Source organism: Hemicordylus capensis, chromosome 8 (genome assembly GCF_027244095.1).
Source record: "Hemicordylus capensis ecotype Gifberg chromosome 8, rHemCap1.1.pri, whole genome shotgun sequence".
Classification (NCBI taxonomy): Eukaryota; Metazoa; Chordata; class Lepidosauria; order Squamata; family Cordylidae; genus Hemicordylus; species Hemicordylus capensis.
The window spans coordinates 1,789,058-1,806,975 of NC_069664.1; the positions used below are offsets into that span (position 1 = coordinate 1,789,058).

The 17,918-nt window shown below is 51.3% G+C and overlaps 1 protein-coding gene across 3 annotated transcripts in view; it reads right to left on the reverse strand.

The window, feature by feature from the left end:
* The window catches only part of LOC128333941 (hexokinase-2), a 61,037-nt gene that overhangs the window by 12,918 nt on the left and 30,201 nt on the right, over positions 1 to 17,918 (reverse strand). For all 3 annotated transcript variants that reach the window (XM_053270056.1, XM_053270055.1, XM_053270059.1), the window contains exons 3-11: positions 14,221 to 14,369; positions 12,427 to 12,546; positions 11,463 to 11,558; positions 10,728 to 10,827; positions 9,275 to 9,458; positions 6,025 to 6,180; positions 5,262 to 5,495; positions 2,901 to 3,205; positions 120 to 268 (exon numbers count right to left, since the gene is read on the reverse strand). In XM_053270056.1, coding sequence (XP_053126031.1) covers positions 120 to 268; positions 2,901 to 3,205; positions 5,262 to 5,495; positions 6,025 to 6,180; positions 9,275 to 9,458; positions 10,728 to 10,827; positions 11,463 to 11,558; positions 12,427 to 12,546; positions 14,221 to 14,369 — 1,493 coding nt within the window. The remainder of the gene's footprint in view (positions 1 to 119; positions 269 to 2,900; positions 3,206 to 5,261; positions 5,496 to 6,024; positions 6,181 to 9,274; positions 9,459 to 10,727; positions 10,828 to 11,462; positions 11,559 to 12,426; positions 12,547 to 14,220; positions 14,370 to 17,918) is intronic.

Sequence of the window (17,918 nt, forward strand, 5' to 3'; positions counted from 1 at the left end):
CATCATATTGGCCACTGTGGCTGGGATGATGGGAACTGTAGTCCAAAAGCAGCGGGGGGGGGGGGCAGAGTTGTGTCACCCTGCCGTGGGTGTCCCTCTCCATATGCCAGTCCTCTTACCTCCTCTCCTGTCCCCTGCATAATATCCTGAGGGATCGCGTAAATCTTGTGGTGCATCTCCACGCCACGCTTCGTGGTATTTCGGACGCGCACGAGCAGCACACGGAAGTTGGTGCCCCCAAGATCCAGAGCCAGGAAGTCTCCTTTTTCTGAAAGCACAATGAACCCACCTTTAGAGCAGGAATGGTCCCCTTTGCTAAGCAGGCTGCACCCTGGTTGCATCTGAATGGGAGGCTACATGTGAGCACTGTAAGATACTACCCTCAGGGGATGGGGAACGCACACTTGCATGCAGAAGGTTCCAATTTCCTTCCCTGGCAGCATCTCCAAAACAGGGTTGAGAGAGATTCTTGCCAGCAACCTTGGAAAAGCTGCTGCCAGCCTGTGTAGACAGTACTGAGCTAGTTGGACCGAGGGTCTGACTCCAGTAGAAGGCAGCTTCCTGTGCTCCTGAAACAGAACCCAGCTTAAGACTCTCTCTCAACAAAAGCCAAGGAGAGAGCCGTGCCTCTCCATGCTGTGCATGCTACTGACTTCTGCAGTGACAGAATAATATTAATAATACTAATACTAATACACCCCGCCACCTGTTCCAAGGCAGGATTGCCCCCACACAAGCGAAATCAAACCACATGGTCCCGATCAGAGAGTGCCACAAGGAGGAACAAAGCGGGCAAGCCGCCAGGCCCCTACAGGGCAGAGAGCTCTCAAGGGCTTGAAGAAGTGGGGAGAAACAGACAAGAGGTACAAGGCAAGAGGAGAGGGGCTGGGGGCCACTGAAGGGGGCAGCCAAGCCGGGGGCCTCCAGAGTCTGGCCTCTGGGCACAAGCCTCCGGACAGTCGCCTGCCCTCATCGAAAGGAGTGGGAGAGCTGCAACACAGCTTCCTTGTGGATGGGGACCCACACTGTTGAACAGGGCAGGGGAGGAGGATAGCAATAGCAATAGCAATAGCAATAGCACTTACATTTATATACTGCTCTATAGCTGGAAGCTCTCTAAGCGGTTTACAATGATTTAGCATATTGCCCCCCAACATTCTGGATCTGGATCTTCTGCCTCCAACAACCTGACCCATGAACTGGTAATGCCAGGGAGTCAGCCCATCTCCAAGTCACATTAAGTTATTATTTATGTATTTATTGGGCCTGTTTGTATACCTCCCCAAACCCACGTCTCTGGGCGGTTTACAATAAACCAACACAGATTAAAAACTTCAGAGGAAAAGGGCTGGGAAGTTTGAGGCAGCAGAGGAAGACGCAAGTATCACAGGTCATACATGTCTCTCCTTTTGCTCTCGCCGCGATTCGAGGGAGAGAGTTCCAAACTCTTCCAGCTCTTATAAATGTGTCATCCATCATTAAACAGTAATTCAGGGAGAGACTAAAGTGCTCCAGACCATGAGTAATCACAGCAGGAAAAGCAACACAAGCATCTGCAGATTTGGAATAAAAATTACGACTCTGCAAGGACTTGGGGAAGACAGAGAAGCCACACAGGACAGCGGGCGCAGCGCAGGCAGGCAGCTGACGGAGATTCTCCATTTTTTAAAAAAAGTGCAAGTTCCTAAATCATGTGATAGCAGAACTAAGCCTGGAAGGCTTGAGCAATGCCTGGTGAATCCCTGAAAAAGATGCCCAGTGGTCAGGTCCAGTCCTCGTATGTTTTATTGCTTTAAGTGGGACCTTAAGCAGTGGTGCATATGCTGGTAATCTCCAGGTTAGACTTCTGCAAGGCGCCCTATGTGGGGTTGCCTCTGGACGTAGTCTGGAAACTGCACTTGGTCCAGAATGCTGCTGCCAGGCTGGTCTCCGGGTCGTCCCGAAGGGACCATATAACACCGATTTTAAAAGAACTGCACTGGCCGCTGATACGTGTTTCTGAGCAAAATACAGTGTGCTGGTTATTACCTATAAAGCCCTCAACAGCTTGGGCTTAGAGTACTCAAGAGAGCAGCTTCTCTGTCATGAACTCTGCCACCTACGGAGATCATGTGAGGAGGTCCGGTTACAGTTGCCACTGGCTTGTTTGGTGGCAACTTGGGACCGGGCCTTCTCTGTGGCTGCCCCAGGGCTTTGGAATGCACCCCCTGTCACAATCAGAGCTTCTCCATTTCTAAACCAATCAACAGAAAACCATTTAGAGAGAACCATACAGGTTTGTGTCATCTGCGTAATTCACCAAAGCTGCAGACCTCAAGTTCACTGGGTGGCGAATTGGGCTAGTTTCCCTTCAGAGGACCCAGGCCTGCCTAGCACACCACCTGCTTCGGCCACACACACAGGCTCTAGGCTAGGGGTGTGCAAAACGGTTCGACGTCAAAACATTTCAACTCAAAACGGGCCGTTTCATGCGCAAAACAAAATGCCCTTTAAATAAAAGGCCTGTTTTGAGCTCAGAAGACAACAACCCCAAAACGTTTCGAGCACCATTTTGAAGGCCTGTCTTCCCCTTGCTGGTTGGTTTTCTGGCACTGGCTTGCAATCCTATGGGGGTTTGGGGGAAAGATTTAAATAAATGTTTAAAATTGCCCACTTGCCCATCATGCCCAACCCACTTTGGTGTCCCTAGGAGCAATCCATGGGGAACAATGGGGTGTTTCAAGTTTCTTCATTGTTCCCTACGGCAGAAAACACTCGAAACGTTTCAAGTTTTGTTCCATCGAAACCACCGGGTCGACCACTATTTCGAAGAAACCTGTGGCTGCTGCATTTTGTTCCGAGCTCAAAACAAAATGCAAAACCCATTCTGTGCCCATCCCTACTCCAGACGCCCCCGTTACCTGTTCCATCCGGGGTGGAGCACACGTAGGTGGGCAGCATCTTCACCGTGGCCTCGTCGTGCGTCTCTCGGCCCAGGCCCCGCTCCATCTCCTCCCTCATCCTCTGCTTGACCTCCAGGAGCTGCTCGTGGCTGAGCCTCAGAGGGTCCAGGATCTTCTGCCGGGCCTTGTGCTGGTCTGCCAGGCGGTAGGCCACTGCGGTGACCATGGCAGCCCCTTTGCCGCTCCCGTCTTCGGACCGGACGAACCGGATGTCACAATCTGACAAGAGGCGGCGCACCGTCTTGTGGAGGCGGCGGGCAAAACTGCACGAGAGCAACACGCCAGGCGGAGGTGAGATAAGGCGCCAGGACCCACCCACCCCGGCGCTCAGAGAGCAGCTCATGCACAGCAGAAGCAGTGGGGACATTTCCCCCGGGAGTGGGCGATCTCTGACTTCTGGTGCTCAGAGCACACAGCTCGAAGCGCGCCTGAAACTCTTGGTTCCCACATTACCGGTTCCCTCTAGGGCAAAGCACACAAAAACAAACAGCATCTTCACAGAGGCAATTCAGAAACCACAGCAAGCCATGCAGGAGCATCACAGCTATTGAGTGGGGAGAGACAGAAATATGTCCCCTGAGCCCCAATGCCTGGGGGGTGGGGTTCCCTTGCCCGCTGCCGAGGGCACCCAGCCAGTGAATGAGACGTTTGCTGGCTGGGTGCCCAGAAGGGGCAAGCAGGTGCTCAGGCAGTCCCCAGACATTCGCAACTGCCTGATGATCCTGGCTCAGTCTAACCAGAGCTCTTGAGAGAAACCACAGTCTGAATCCAGGCTTCAGGTTCAGATTGAGGTTTATTTCAAAAGCTGTGGTTAGAAGGAGCCAGGATTGGTCTGTGCAGGTCCAGAGACCGACTCTGGCTTGTTTCTGACCACAGTCAAGAGCAGAATACTCCCAAGACTTGGAAGCCAAGAGGCAAACAGAGCACGTGCTCCCGAGGCGAAGGGATGGTACCCAAAGCCAAGACTTAATCCGGGCTGCACATCTCATCTGAACCAGCCCCACTGAGATTTGATATCCTGCTTTGGCAGCCCCTTGCAAACCAGGGGCTGGTGTCACATCTGAATGCAGCCAGAACATGGGGGTGGGGGGTGGGGTTGTGTGTATGCAAGTTCACGCTGTGGAAGGCGGAGGGGGACGGCATGCTTGAGTGCTCCCCCCACCCACAAAGAAACTCCCTGCCCACAGAAAGCCAGAGCACCAAGGAGAAGGGGTCCGTCACCCTTGCCTCCGAGATGCTCCGTGTCCTGCATGCAGCCAGGCCTTTCCCTGGGGAGCAGCCCAGCTGGAAAGAGGCCACCTGCAGACTGAACGTGCACAGACTCCACCCGCAGCTTGAGACACAGGGTTGCTCCCCCCGCCTGACCCCCCAGCCATCACCAGCCAATCAGCGCCCAAGGCCTCCCTGCCAGAAGCACAATGCAGGCAGACGCTGCTTCAGCTCAGTAAGCCCCAACCAAGCTTCAGTGCTCATTCTTTAAAGGGGAATTTCCACTCCTACCTCCAAACTGTCTCATGAACGCATTCCCAGAAGCTGAGCCTCCTATATCCCTTCTCAAGGCGCCCCCCCATCAACCAACAGGGGGGCTATGATCCTTCTAGAGCTGCTGGGATCTCCATCTTGGGAGATGTGTTGGGCCAGGAGAGCTGGTCTTGTGGTAGCCAGCATGACTTGTCCCCTTAGCTAAGCAGGGTCTGCCCTGGTTGCACATATGAATGGGAGACTTGATGTGTGAGCACTGCAAGATATTCCCCTCGGGGGATGGAGCCGCTCTGGGAAGAGCATCTAGGTTTCAAGTTCCCTCCCTGGCAGCATCTCCAAGATGAGGCTGAGAGAGATTCCTGCCTGCAACCTTGGAGAAGCCGCTGCCAGACTGTGAAGACAATACTGAGCTAGATAGACCAAGGGTCTGACTCCGTATATGGCAGCTTCCGATGTTCCTATGGACTATGGTTCCCATCACCCACAGTGGCCTTTGGAACCCCAGCTCTAGAAAGCGCAGCGTCAGAGATGTAGCTGCCGTTGAACAAGGCATTGGGGTTTTGGGGGGAGCCTCATGTCCTGGACCCCCGACGGCCTGTTCTTTGCTCTCCCCTCATCACTCTCCAAAGGGGCCCATCTTTACCTTCTGGCCCAGGGCCCAATCCAGCCTTGCTAGGCCCCTGCACAGCATTCAGGGAGAGTTTGGCTTCACTACTTTACTGAACACTGCCCCCCTCCTGGGGACGGAGAGAGCAGCAGAGCCTCCCCAGGAAGGCACTTCCTTGTGAAAGCCGCCCCCCCCCATCCGCCCTGCTTCACTGGCAACCCTTCACGTACTGGGGGTGCTTCTTGTACACGGAGCCGTCCACCCCGACCGTGGAGCGCAGCCGGTCCACCCCCTTGTTCTCCTTGATGCGACGGCACACGGCAGCCAAGGCAGCGCCACAGAGGTTGGCCGAGCGGGTGGAGACGATCTCACAGACGCGCTGGGTGGCCACACAGTCGTCCTGGGAGGGCTCCAGGCCCAGGTGCACCAGGATCTCGTGGGCTTTCTGCAGGCCGTCCTTCTCCCTGCAAATCCAGGGGGCAAGCAAGGGCGTGAGGGGAGACACGCCGGCTCCTGCGCAGCACCAGGGGCGCAATGGCCAGGCCAGTGGGGCTAGAACGCCGTATCGGGACGTGCAAACTGGCTCGACATCCCTCCAAAATGGCCGCCACACCGAGGGGAGAAGACTGAAAAATGGACGAAGAGCAGCCGAACCGGCCGGAGGGGGCCACAGGGAGACCCGGCACGGGGAGGGGGAACCTCCACAGACCCCGCCCCCCGCTGGCTCCATGAACTCCCCCCGAGGGGGATAAGGTTAAAAACATTTCTTTTCTTTTTTCTTTTTCTTAAAAAAACCCACACATTTGCAGAACACGCCCTCCCAGGACTGAACCGAGCCAGGGGGTGGGTTCAAGGGGGTGCCGGACCGAACTGGGCAGGTCGGGTTTGAACCCAATCCGGACTCGAACCGAACTGGGCCAGCCAGTTCCATGCACATCCCTAGCGCAACGGTTTGCCGGAGCCAAGGGGCCACACGTGCCCTGCCACACTCACTTTTCAATCGCAGAGACGAATCTGGTCTCAAAGTGCCCCGTGGTCCGCAAGGCTGGCGTGAGCTTCCCCTGGAACAGGAGCCCCTCCTTGGCCATCTTCACCAGAATCAGCCGGACCAGCTCCCCCATGTACATGCCACTGATCATCTTCTCAAACCTGCAAGGCAGAGAGTGGGTGTGACCTGGGGAAGAGGGGCTCCTGGGAGCAGGCCAGTGCCAGGTCGCTAACCTACCACACGTGAGGCTGAACCGTCACTACAACTACTTTCCATGAAGTAATTCAAACTACACAGGAGAACGGTGTCGGAAGCCAACGGTTGCTGTTGGTTTTCTACTCCAGTTTAGCCACCAACCATTTGGTTTCTACCCACCTGACTAGATCAGCTGGGAGGGCTCTGCTCCGCGTGCCGACACCTGCTGAGGCCCGTCTGTCGAGCATGTGGGACGGGGCCTTCCCAGCGATGGCCCCCAGGCTGCGGAACTCACTCTCTGCTGAGACCCAAATGGCTCCCAGCCTTTAGGAGGGGGCCCTTTTTATCCAGGCTTTTGGCCAATGAGCTCTCCCTTGCACTTGTTAAATCATTAGAGGTATTTGTTCTGTTTTTATTGAATTGTTTTTATCTTGTTGTTAACCGCCCTGGAGCCTTAGGCTGAAGGGCAGCATATAAATAAATACATTTCATTTCTGGCTTGTACTTCATGTATTCACTCTTGGAGTTTCAATTCATCATTTCCACAGACTAGGAGACAAATGTCCCTAACCACCAGTAAACTCTTTAATTTGACCTATTTAACAGCTTGTTTTAGATTTTCCGTTGGGAGGAGAATAGGTTTTTTAAAAGGCATTTGAAGCTATTTAGCAGTCATAGTAATTCCAAAGTAGTTCCAACTCCTGTTAACTGAGCAAAGAGGCACCTTTAAAAAGTAGTGGTCATCTTTATTGAGCAGGGGGAGAGCAAATGGCCCTCTCCGTCCCCAGCACAGCCTCTTCCCCCCCCCCCCGTGGCTGTTGCTGGTGTCAATCTTATTTTTTTGTTTTTAAGATTGTGAGCCCTTTGGGGAGAGGGAGCCATCTCCCCCCGCCTTCCCAAGTGTGCCTGGCTGGCCACTGCATGAGGAAACATGCTGGACTGGATGGGCCCAGGGTTCCAATTCTTTCCACCTGTGTGCAGAATGAGTTTTGTTCTGGGCAGCAGTATCTCAAGGCAGTGTGTGCACACAGGCATTCAGAGTGGGGCCTTCCTGATTCAGGATCTAAAATTAACTGGGCGGACATCAAACAATGTATGAGCATGTGCACATGCACATGCCTTAGAGGGAACACTGCATGGGTCTTTGGCCTGATCCAGCAGGGCTTTTCTTATGTTCTTAACTGCTGTGCTACAAGATCTTTCCTCACAGACAGCGAGCATAATCTGGACTATCGCAGTCCAGACAGCAGGTGCCACTATTGGCCGTTCGTTGAAGGCTGGTCACAAAAAGCTGAAGCTGGCAGAATGCAAAGGCCCCGTTCAGGCACTGGATGCTGCAGAAACCCACTGCCCGTATTTGCACGTGCTGGAGAAATCAAGGGGGGAGTTGAGGGGGACACCCAGTTCAGACCCAGTGCTGCACAGCACCAAGGACCAGGGAGGACTTGCCTCTCCCCGCTGCATCTGGGGGGAACTTAGTGGAGTGACTTGATCCACCTGCTGCAGCCACACCCCATGTGAGAAGAGAGGGATCAAGTGAAGGCCACACCACAGACTCACAAGAGCCGCGTGGCACTTCCTGGGAGGTCTGATTCTATTACTAAAACCTCGTACGCCACTCTTCATGCTAAAGGGATTTCAGGAGTGGCTGACCACACAATTAAAGTCCCATAACAATAGAGACAAGAAGCACCAAGCAAGGAGAACACAATTAGGCAGCATGGCATGCAGAGATCAGCACAGGGCGGAGTCAGGTCACACAAGCCAGAAAGGCCTGGGGAAATAAGAAGGGTGGCCCAGTGCCAAAAGGCTATCAAGACTCAGCATCACACAAACCTTCCTGGAGAGAGCCTTCTAAAAACCTATGGAAACGGTGGCCCTTCTCTGGCCACCTCCTCCCCAGCAGCAGTGGGGGCTGAAGAAGGGCTTTGCTCCCTGCGCTGATATTTAGGGGAGCTCAACTGTCGTTCCTGTGGGACAGGGCCTTCTTGGTAGTTGCCCCCAGGGACTGGAATGCTCTCTCAGGGGGTGTCCCTTCTCTGACTTCTGTGGCTGCTTTTAAAAAGCAACTAAAGACTTTTTAATTTACATTAAGAACAGCCCTACAGGATCAGGCCCAAGCCTATCTAGTCCAGTGGCCCACCAGATGTCTCTGAGAAGCCCACAGGCAAGAGGTGAGAGTATGCCCTCTTCCTTACTGTGGCTCCCTTGCAACTGGGATTAAGAGGCTAGAGGTGACCTATAGCCACCAGACTAGTAGCCATTGGTAGACCTGTCCTCCATGAATTTGTCCAAGCCCCTTTTTAAGCCAACCAAGCTAGTGGCCGCCACCACATCCTGTGGCAGAGAATTCCATAGGTTAATTATGCACTGGGTGGCAAAGTACTTCCTTTTGTTGGTACTAAGTTTCCTGGTCTTCAGTTCCCTTGGGTCAGCCCCCCTGATTCTAGTGTTGTGAGAGAGGGAGAAAAATTTCTATCCACCTGGTCTCTGCTCTGTCTTAGTCTTTTTAATGGCTGCTGTTTGGGGTGGTTTTATGGTTCTTATTGGTTTTAATGTTTTAATGTGATTCTTATGGAGTTTTATTTGTTAAACCTTTGTAAACCACCTCGGGATGAGTTTTATGAAGGGGTATAGAAACTGAATTATAAATAAAAAGATAAAAAGCATCTCTGAGGAAGGTCTTAAACCCCTGGCAGGGTCACTGGGAAGGAAGCAGCTCTTCAGGTACCCAAGAGGACCCCAGAAGCCACACAGGGCTTCCAAGGTTAAGTCCTGTGCTTTGTGCCCAGAAAGGAATCAGCAGCCGGTGAAGGCACTGAGAGATCAGGCAGGAGACGCTCCCGCAGCTCCATGGCCACCTTTTGCAGCATCCGGAGCTTCCAGAGTCTTCAGGGGCAGCTCCACCTAAAATGCTTTGCAGTAGTCCAGACGGGATGGTGCCAGAGGATGAGGAACGGTGGCCAGGCTCCCAAAGCCACACAAGCCACCCCGCCACACAGACACACACCCACACACGCCACAAAGGCACCGTTGCAACCATGCCAGAGTTCTGCTCACAGCTGTTTTCCCGGGTTCAGCGATCCCATGTCGATGTCCCGGTCGTACTCTGTCCTGACATCACTGAGGACTCCGTCATCTCCAAAGGCTCCCCACTCCATGTTGATGCACATGCGCCCTTCGTCCCCCTCCACCAGGTCAATGTGGCGCATCTCCTCCATGTAACAAGCGTTGGATCCGGTGCCTGAGAGAAGAGGAGGGGCATTCAGGAGAGGTCAGATGCCTCAAGAGTCCCCCCAACTCCTTTCTCTCCATCCGCAATTTAGGAACATAGGAAGCTGCCCTTGTACTGAGTCAGACCATTGGTCCTTCTAGCTCAGGACTGTCTACACTGACTGGCAGCGGCTTCTTCAAAGTTACAGGCAGGAGACCCTCCCAACCCTACCTGGAGATGCTGCCAGGGAGTGAACCTGGGACCTTCTGCACACATGCAGCTGTAGCCACCCATCCAAATGCAAACCAAATCAGGCCTTGCTTAGCAAATGGGACAATTCATGCTCACTACCACAAGGCCAGCTCTCCTCTTCTATTCGCTGCTTTTCTGCCCACAGGCACTCAAGGCAACGTGCAACAAAAATGCCATGTGTGACAAAACAGAAACTGCCACTATAAAGACATAAGCAAGTCCTGCATCCCGTTTCCGAGAGTGGCCAAACAGATCCTTCTGGGAGCCCGTAGCAGGCCATGAAGGCAAGAGTCCTCTCTGCTGTTGCACCCCACCAGCAACTGGTGTTCAAAGGTAGACTGCCATTGAGCATGGAGGTTCCACGCAGCCATTAGGACTAGTAGTCATGTATTTATTTGTTGTTAAGATTTATATACCGCCTTTCATAAAACTTATCCCAAGGCGGTTAGGGTTAAGACTCTCCACTGCCATGAATGAGATCAATCCCCTTTTAGAGCCATCCAAGCTTAACAAATGCTGCTGCTTCTACCACTACAATGAATATTCATTTTAACAAGTCCTGTGACCGTGAATTCCATAAGATGTTAAAAGCCCACTGTGTGAAGAAACACTTCCTCCAGTCTGTCTTGTCTCTCCTGCCAATCAGTTTCACTGGATAACTCCCTAAGTTCTAGGATGACAAGAGAGGAAGAAAGACTCTTCTCTCCCCGCTCCCTCCACACTAGGCATGATCTCTGTCCGGAGTGGCTTCCCCACCCCCACCAACCTCCAAAGCCTCAAACACCCCCACCTCTCCTTGCAGGGACGGTGCTCCAGGCCCCTGATCATTTGGGGTGCCCTTTTCTAGGAAGCCATCCTGTGATGTGGCACCATGTAGGTCGCTTAAAAGACAAAGCCAAAGGTGAAGGCAGGGAGATCGGCAAGCCTATTCGAAAGAGGTCTCAATCTGCTTTTGGTTTGCACAACATTCTGGGGTCTTTGCCAGTTCCAGAGGGAAGGGGGCGGGAACTCCCCTCACCCTCCTGAGCTCCAGACCTCCCATCTTACCAACAATCAGCCCAACTTCACAGTTGTGGTCGTCATAGCCGCAGGTCATCATCGTCCCAACAGTATCGTTCACCACCGCGACGATGTCAATATCAAAGTCCTACAACAAGACAGGGAGGTGGACAAGATCACAGTTAGCGCCGCCCCATGTTCCCAGACCGCTCTTGCCAGGGGAGATGGGGGAGAGAGGGGTGCGGACCTGCCCGGAGTTTTCACTGCTGGCAACGTGGGCTTCGCTGAGGCTGAACTAGCCTTCAGAACATTGTTATTCAAACTGTGATGCTAGAATCAGTCACGGGGGCAGCAGGGATGAAGAGGCTGCAGCAGCATCTGTTTCTCGTGAAGCTTCACCCTCGGCCTCACTGGGAACAGAGGCACTGGAACAATTAAAATACTTCCCTTCAGTTCTGAACTGGCAACCCAAACTCTCATCTCCTACTCAACTGGGAGACGGAAACCATTTAAAAGAGGCAAGAACATGGTTCTTTCCTGTGGGGCCCACACTCCTTCCTTTTCTCCATCCAACACCTCCAGTTAAACAGATCTTGCAAGTTTTCCAACAATACAAAAGCCTGCACAACCAAGTTAACCAGTGGTGAAAGCAGGAGAAGAATCCACGTCTTGGGCAATTTGTCCCTTCAGCGCTCTGGGGAGAATAAAAGAAACCCTCTTTTCTGCCTCCAGCCTCAAAGCTCACTGGAAACAACTTCAAAGGCAAAACCACGCTTAGCATACCCCTCGTTTTTTGATGGCTCTCCGTAACATTGAAACCACATCCTTCCCCTCCACGCTGCTGCACTTGAAGCCTTTGGTCCACGTAACAAGGATGCTCTAAGAAAGGAAGATGAAGAGACAATAAATTGCACCCTAAAAATACTGCTGTGTAGAGCGTCATTCCTCAACTCCTAGAATGCCCACATTACATTCCAGTTGTATGTAGCCTCTACCTGATCAACGCCCATCACACTATCTAAGCATGTATCTATCGCATTCAGACATGACTAAAAAGTCAGTAATTTCGCAGCAGTTATTGCTGTGAATATCTCCATATCAGTATATTGGAAAAAGAATGGAAATCCTCTTTTGTCCGAATGGTTTCTTTAGGATATAGGATATGGTTCTGATGACAAAACTTAATTATTATATAAGAGCTAGAGGCAATCAGATATAGGACTCCCACTTAAGAAATTGTCACTTTTTGGAATGATAAATTTTTTGGTTGGATGGGTTAATAATCCAAAGGTTATTTTTTTCAATTGATCTATGCATAATGGGAATTTAATTGGATTTTATCTGCACTTTAAAAAAATACATACAATTATTTCTCCTCTCCTCTATTTTTTTAAAAGCCAGCTGGATCAGAACTATACACTTTCTCAGGAACGTCTGTCAATTTCATAAACATTCTAAACATATAGTATTGTATTATGCTGATCAAAGACCAAAATAAATCTATTTGATTCATAAACATTCAGACCATTTCACGCCCATTTGCTCAGTAATCTTGACAACGGCCCTGCAGGGTGGGAGCAGCTCACCCCAAGACACCTCTTGAGCATGTGGCAAGAGCTAAACCAGGGAGGCCCCCCCACCACTCAAAATCCTCAGCCTTCCTTCAGCTGTACAAGCTCCCCCAGGAAGCCCAACCTCAACCCCCAGGTTGAGCCCCCAGGTCCACGGAGGTCCAGACGGGACTGACCTCATCCAGCTTGTTCTGGTAGCACGGGAAGGAGAAGGTGAAGCCCAGTGGCAGCTTCTTGTCCTTGATCTGGAGCTGCTCCATGAAGCTGGCCAGACATTCTGCAATGTGGTCAAAGAGCTGTAGGGGGAAGCAGAGGCAGGCACAGGATCAGGGGATGGGGACCCACCAGACACCACACCACACCCCAGTTCCCCTCACCCCATTGCTGACATTCAGTAGGTCCTGACCCTCAATGAAGCCACTTTGCTCAAACAAAATGTCATGGGTAGCATAGGAACATCGGAAGCTGCCATATACTGAGTCAGACCCTTGGTCCATCTAGCTCAGTATTGTCTTCACAGACTGGCACAGGCTTCTCTGAGGTTGCAGGCTGGAATCTCTCTCAGCCGTCTCTTGGAGATGCTGCCAGGGAGGGAACTGGGAACCTTCTGCTCCTCCTGCTGATAGCAAAGCTGATGGCTCCAGCAGTCCCCATAACCACAGCGAGAGAGGTTTTCAGCTCATTCTAGGGTATTTCTGGATGGGCTGGGGCTCTAAAATGCCAGAAAGCCATAGCCCAAAATGTCCCAGTTACTAGGAAAGTGTGAACAGCCAGGCATTTAGGCTGTTGTGAAGTCCACAACAGATTGTGAGGAGTTCCAAAAAGATCTCTCCAGACTGGGGGAGTGGGTGACGAAATGGCAAATGAGGTGCAATGTAAGCAAGTGTGAAGAGATGCATTTGGGGGGGACCCAACTTCTTATATGCACTGATGGAGTCTGAGCTGTCAGTGACTGACTAGGAGAAAGATCTGGGGGTCATGGAGCACAGCTTGTTGAAAGTGTCAGTGTGTGGCAGCTGTGAAAAAGGCCAGTTCCATGCTAGGGATCATTAGGGAGGGGATTGAAAACAATAATGCTAATATTATAATGCCCTTATACAGATCTATGGTGTGGCCACATCTGGAGTACTGCGTACAGTTTGGTCACCATATCTTAAGAAGGATATTATAGAACTGGGAAAGGTGCAGAAGAGGGCAACCAAGATGATCAGGGGCCTGGAGCACTTTCCTTATGAGGCAAGGCTACAGCATCTGAGGCCTTTTACTTTGGAAAAGAGGCAACTCAGGGGAGACATGATCGAGGTGTATAAAATTATACATGGAGTGAAGAGGGTGGACAGAGAGAAATTTTTCTCCCTCTCTCACAACACTAGAACCAGGGGTCACCCCATGAAACTGAAGGTCGGGAAATTTAGGACTGACAAAAGGAAGTACTTTTTCACACAGCACATAATTAATCTATGAAATTCTCTGCCACAGGAAATGGAGATGGCCACTAGCTTAGATGGCTTTAAAAAGGGCTTGGACAAATTCATGGAGGATGGGTCTATCAATGGCTACTAGTCTGGTGGCTGTGGGCCACCTCCAGCCTCAGAGGCACAATGCCTCTCAATACCAGTTGCGGGGGAGCAACAGCAGGAGAGAGGGCATGCCCCTCTCTCCTTTTGCCTGTGGGCTTCCTAGAGGCATCTGGTGGGCCACTGGGAAGTGGCCCACCAGGACTTGATGGACTTCCTTAGGCCTGATCCAGCAGGGCTGTTCTTATGTCCTTAACCTCTGAGGGTCGTGTGTAGCAGCACTAACACTGCAGCACCACAAACAGTTGCCAGTGCATGCAAAATTTAGGCGGCCCTCTTGGGAGCTCCCTGAATTCCGTCCACTTCCTTCTTGAACCACCAGGAAAGAGCCAACGAAAGAAACACGGGACAGGCTGCCCAAGACAGGGTCCCAGGAAGAGCTGCCCAGCCTACCTGCATGCCGCTGCCCCGCATCAGTTCCTCGGGAATGGCATAGATCTGGTTCTCCATCTCAACCTTCTTGCTGCCATTATCAGCCACTTTGACTCGCAGCACCCGGAAATTGGTGCCTCCAAGGTCCAGGGCCAAGAAATCTCCTTCCTCTGCAAGGGGATCCAAATAAATATGCATATGAGGAACATGTCATGGTGGAAAGATAAAAACCCTGGGCCGCTTTCGAACGAAGTCCAGGTGACCACCCGCAAGAATCTTGTGCATACACCACAAGACACACTCAGGGTTCTTTCTGCACAATGGGTGCTCTTCTGAGGTCCTGGGTTAGGTGGAAAGAGCTATATATGTGTTTAGGCTCCTTGCAGGAGCGTGCAGAGATCAGGCATCAATCACAGCACTTCTCACCGGCACAGATTTGCAATGCCTACACCTCTTCCACTCACTTCATAGCCACTCCCCACACACACTTTTGTTTGTGTCCTCTCCCTCCAGGATTGTTTTTCTCCCAGCCAAGGACTTCAGAGACCTGCCTGGCCTTCATCTTCAACACCGACTCTGAATTTCAGTTTGTCTCTCTGTGTGTCCTTTGTTATTGGCAGCAAGGAAACTGTCTAATTATACCTTGCTTGGGAAATCCAACCAGATTGCAAAGCAGATTAAAGCTAGCCTTCATAAATCAATGGGCTTGGCAGTGCGTTGCAGCCTTGCTACCTCTTGGGCGGCAGGACTACATATTTACTATATCCAAAACGTCATCACTTTGGCCAATGTCACTTGAGCAGCCGGGCTATGCATGTATCCTGTTCCTATCCATCAAACCTTCAGTCAGGTCAGATCTTGGTGATCCATCAAGAATCACCTGCCTCTGCTAGTCGCGTGCAATTTTGACAGCTACAAAAATAAGCTGTGGAAAGACAACAAGAAGACACCAGCTCTCTAGTGAGGAGGGCAAAGCGGATTGTACCCAAAAGACGGCATCCTCTTTGACTGAAACCATGCATAGCTCTTTGACGGCCCTGGCATCTCAGAGCTGGTGTATGAGGCCAATTCGCAGAGATGGCAGCTCATACAGCCCTATCATCACCCCATGACGAGTAATTCCTGCCCAAGATACAGTCAGCTGACTACAGGATCCCCCTTTAGGAATATAGGAAACTGCCATATACTGAGACAGACCATTGGTCTATCTAGCTCAGTATTGTCTTCACAGACTGGCAGAGGCTTCTCCAAGGTTGCAGGCAGGAATCTCTCTCATCCCTATCTTGGAGATGCCGCCAGGGAGGGAACTTGGAACTTTCTGCTCTTCCCAGAGTGGCTCCATCCCGAGGGGAATCTCTTCCAGTGCTCACACATCAAGTCTCCCATTCAGATGCAACCAGGGCAGACCCTGCTTAGCTAAGGGGACAAGTCATGCTTGCTACCACCAGACCAGCTCTCCTTTACCACATGGACAGCTTGACCACGGCTTTAAGCTCATGGGCACATATGCAAGATATGCCTACTTTACCAGATGGGGCCAGCAGGAGAAAATGAGCAAGTTGGAGGGGGTGCTTAACTCCAACCATCCCCCACACCGCTGCTGCCAATCTACCTGCTGAACCCTGGCAATTTAATTTTTCCCACTTCAGCCAGGCTGCAAAGTTAGAAGCATGCCATGAGCTTAGCTGGGAGAAGCAGCCTCCAGGGTCATTTGTAGGAAAGAGTCATCAGGCACAGGAGGGATTACGAACCCCACCCCCTCACTCCTGCATTTCCTTTGTCTTGGAAAAAGCGAGACCAGGAGGATGCCTTGGCCGAGATAGGATCTACTTCCACCCTGAAACTCTTAGACCCGGCTGCCTGCATAGTTCTTGCAAGCAGATCTCCACAGCCGCAGGAAGGAGAAACTAGTTTTGCAATTTTTACATTCTGAAGAAAATAAAAGCGAAGATATTCCATGCTAGATACCAGTTCTTGCACAAGTTACCAAATAAGAGTCCCAGCAATAGGTACATGGCATCCTGAGTGTGTTTTGTTTTTTAAAGGGAAGGTGCTTCAGGTGCTGTGTGAACTGCAAAGATACATTTACATATTGACACTGCTTTTCTGTTTCAAGAGAAATGCACACAAGCATGTTGGAGTTACAGCTTTGCAAATACCTCCCCCAAAGGTGCTAAGCCCATCAGCTACCTACGGTGTGTCATAAATGGCTTAAGAGGGCGAGGGCAGAAAGAATAAACTATTTGTTCTGGTTTACAAAACCCCTTCCCAGTTGGGTTTCCTGAAAAAAAATCCTCACTTGCCATAGGCAACCAGCTGAGAACCTATTTACTAGCTTAGCATCTATAGCTATCTGGCAGAAAAATCATAGAAAGTTTGGAAGGGACCCTAGTCCAACCCGAGGGTTGGGTAGTGTAGGGGACCAGTGTACTGTAGTGGTCAGAGTGCTGGACTAGGACCAGGGAGGAAGTAGTAAATTATTATTATTATTATTACATTTATATCCCGCTCTTCCTTCAAGGAGCCCAGAGCGGTGTACTACATACTTGAGTTTCTCTTTCACAACAACCCTGTGAAGTAGGTTAGGCTGAGAGAGAAGTGACTGGCCCAGAGTCACCCAGCTAGTATTATGGCTGAATGGGGACTTGAACTCGGGTCTCCCTGGTCCTAGTCCAGCACTCTAACCACTACACCACGCTGGTACACCTAGCAATAGCACTTACATTTATATACCGCTTTATAGTCAGAGCTCTCTAAGCAGTTTACAATGATTTAGCATATTGCCCCCCAACATTCTGGGTACTCATTTTACCGACCTCAGAAGGATGGAAGGCTGAGTCAACCTTGAGCCCCTTGGAGGGGTTGACCATTGCCTCCTCCTGCGCAGTATGAGATGATGCCTTTCAGCATCTTCCTATATCGCTGCTGCCCAATAGAGTTGTTTCCCATAGTCTGGGAATTCTCATACAAGCAGGGATTTGAACTAGCAACCTTCTGCTTGTTAGTCAAGCATTTCCTCGCTGTGTCACTTAAAGCAGTGTTTAGGACCAGCGAGACCCAAGTTCAAATCCAGCTTCAGCCATGAAACTCACTGAGGTCATTCACACAGTCAAAAACTGTGTTCTACCCGGGTTTGGGAGAGGTGTGTGCTCCCAATTTTTGGTTGTGTGGAAGCAAGGCAGGAGGAAAACCTTGATAGCTTTTCCTCCTCCCTGGCTTCGACACAATCACTTCTACCCAGGTTTTCCTCCTGCCTCGCTTCTACACAACCGGAGACTGGGAGCACACACAGCTCCCGGACCCAGACAGAACACAGTTTTTGATTGTGTGAATGACCTCAGCCACTTCTCTCTCAGCTTAACCTACTACTTCAAATGTTCATATGCCGCTTTTCAACCTACCTCTCGGGGTTGTTGTGAGGGTAAACGTAACTATGTATACTGCTCTAGGCACTTTGGAGGAAGAGCAGGATATAAGTGTAATAAATGGATACATAAATGAATAAAACTCCTGCTCAGTGCAGGAACCAGCTGCAGCCTTCCTGGCTGTCAGCTGTCCGGACTTTGTCGAAAAGCCACCAGCCCCAGAGAGTCCACCACTGTGCCGGGCAGGCAGGCTGGCTGTTGGGCAGCTTTTCCTACCCGACCCGGCCCTGAGGTGTCCTCGTTTCCCCTCCCCTCCTGCCAGGACCCCTGCATTCCTTGGCAAGGTCTGGCGAC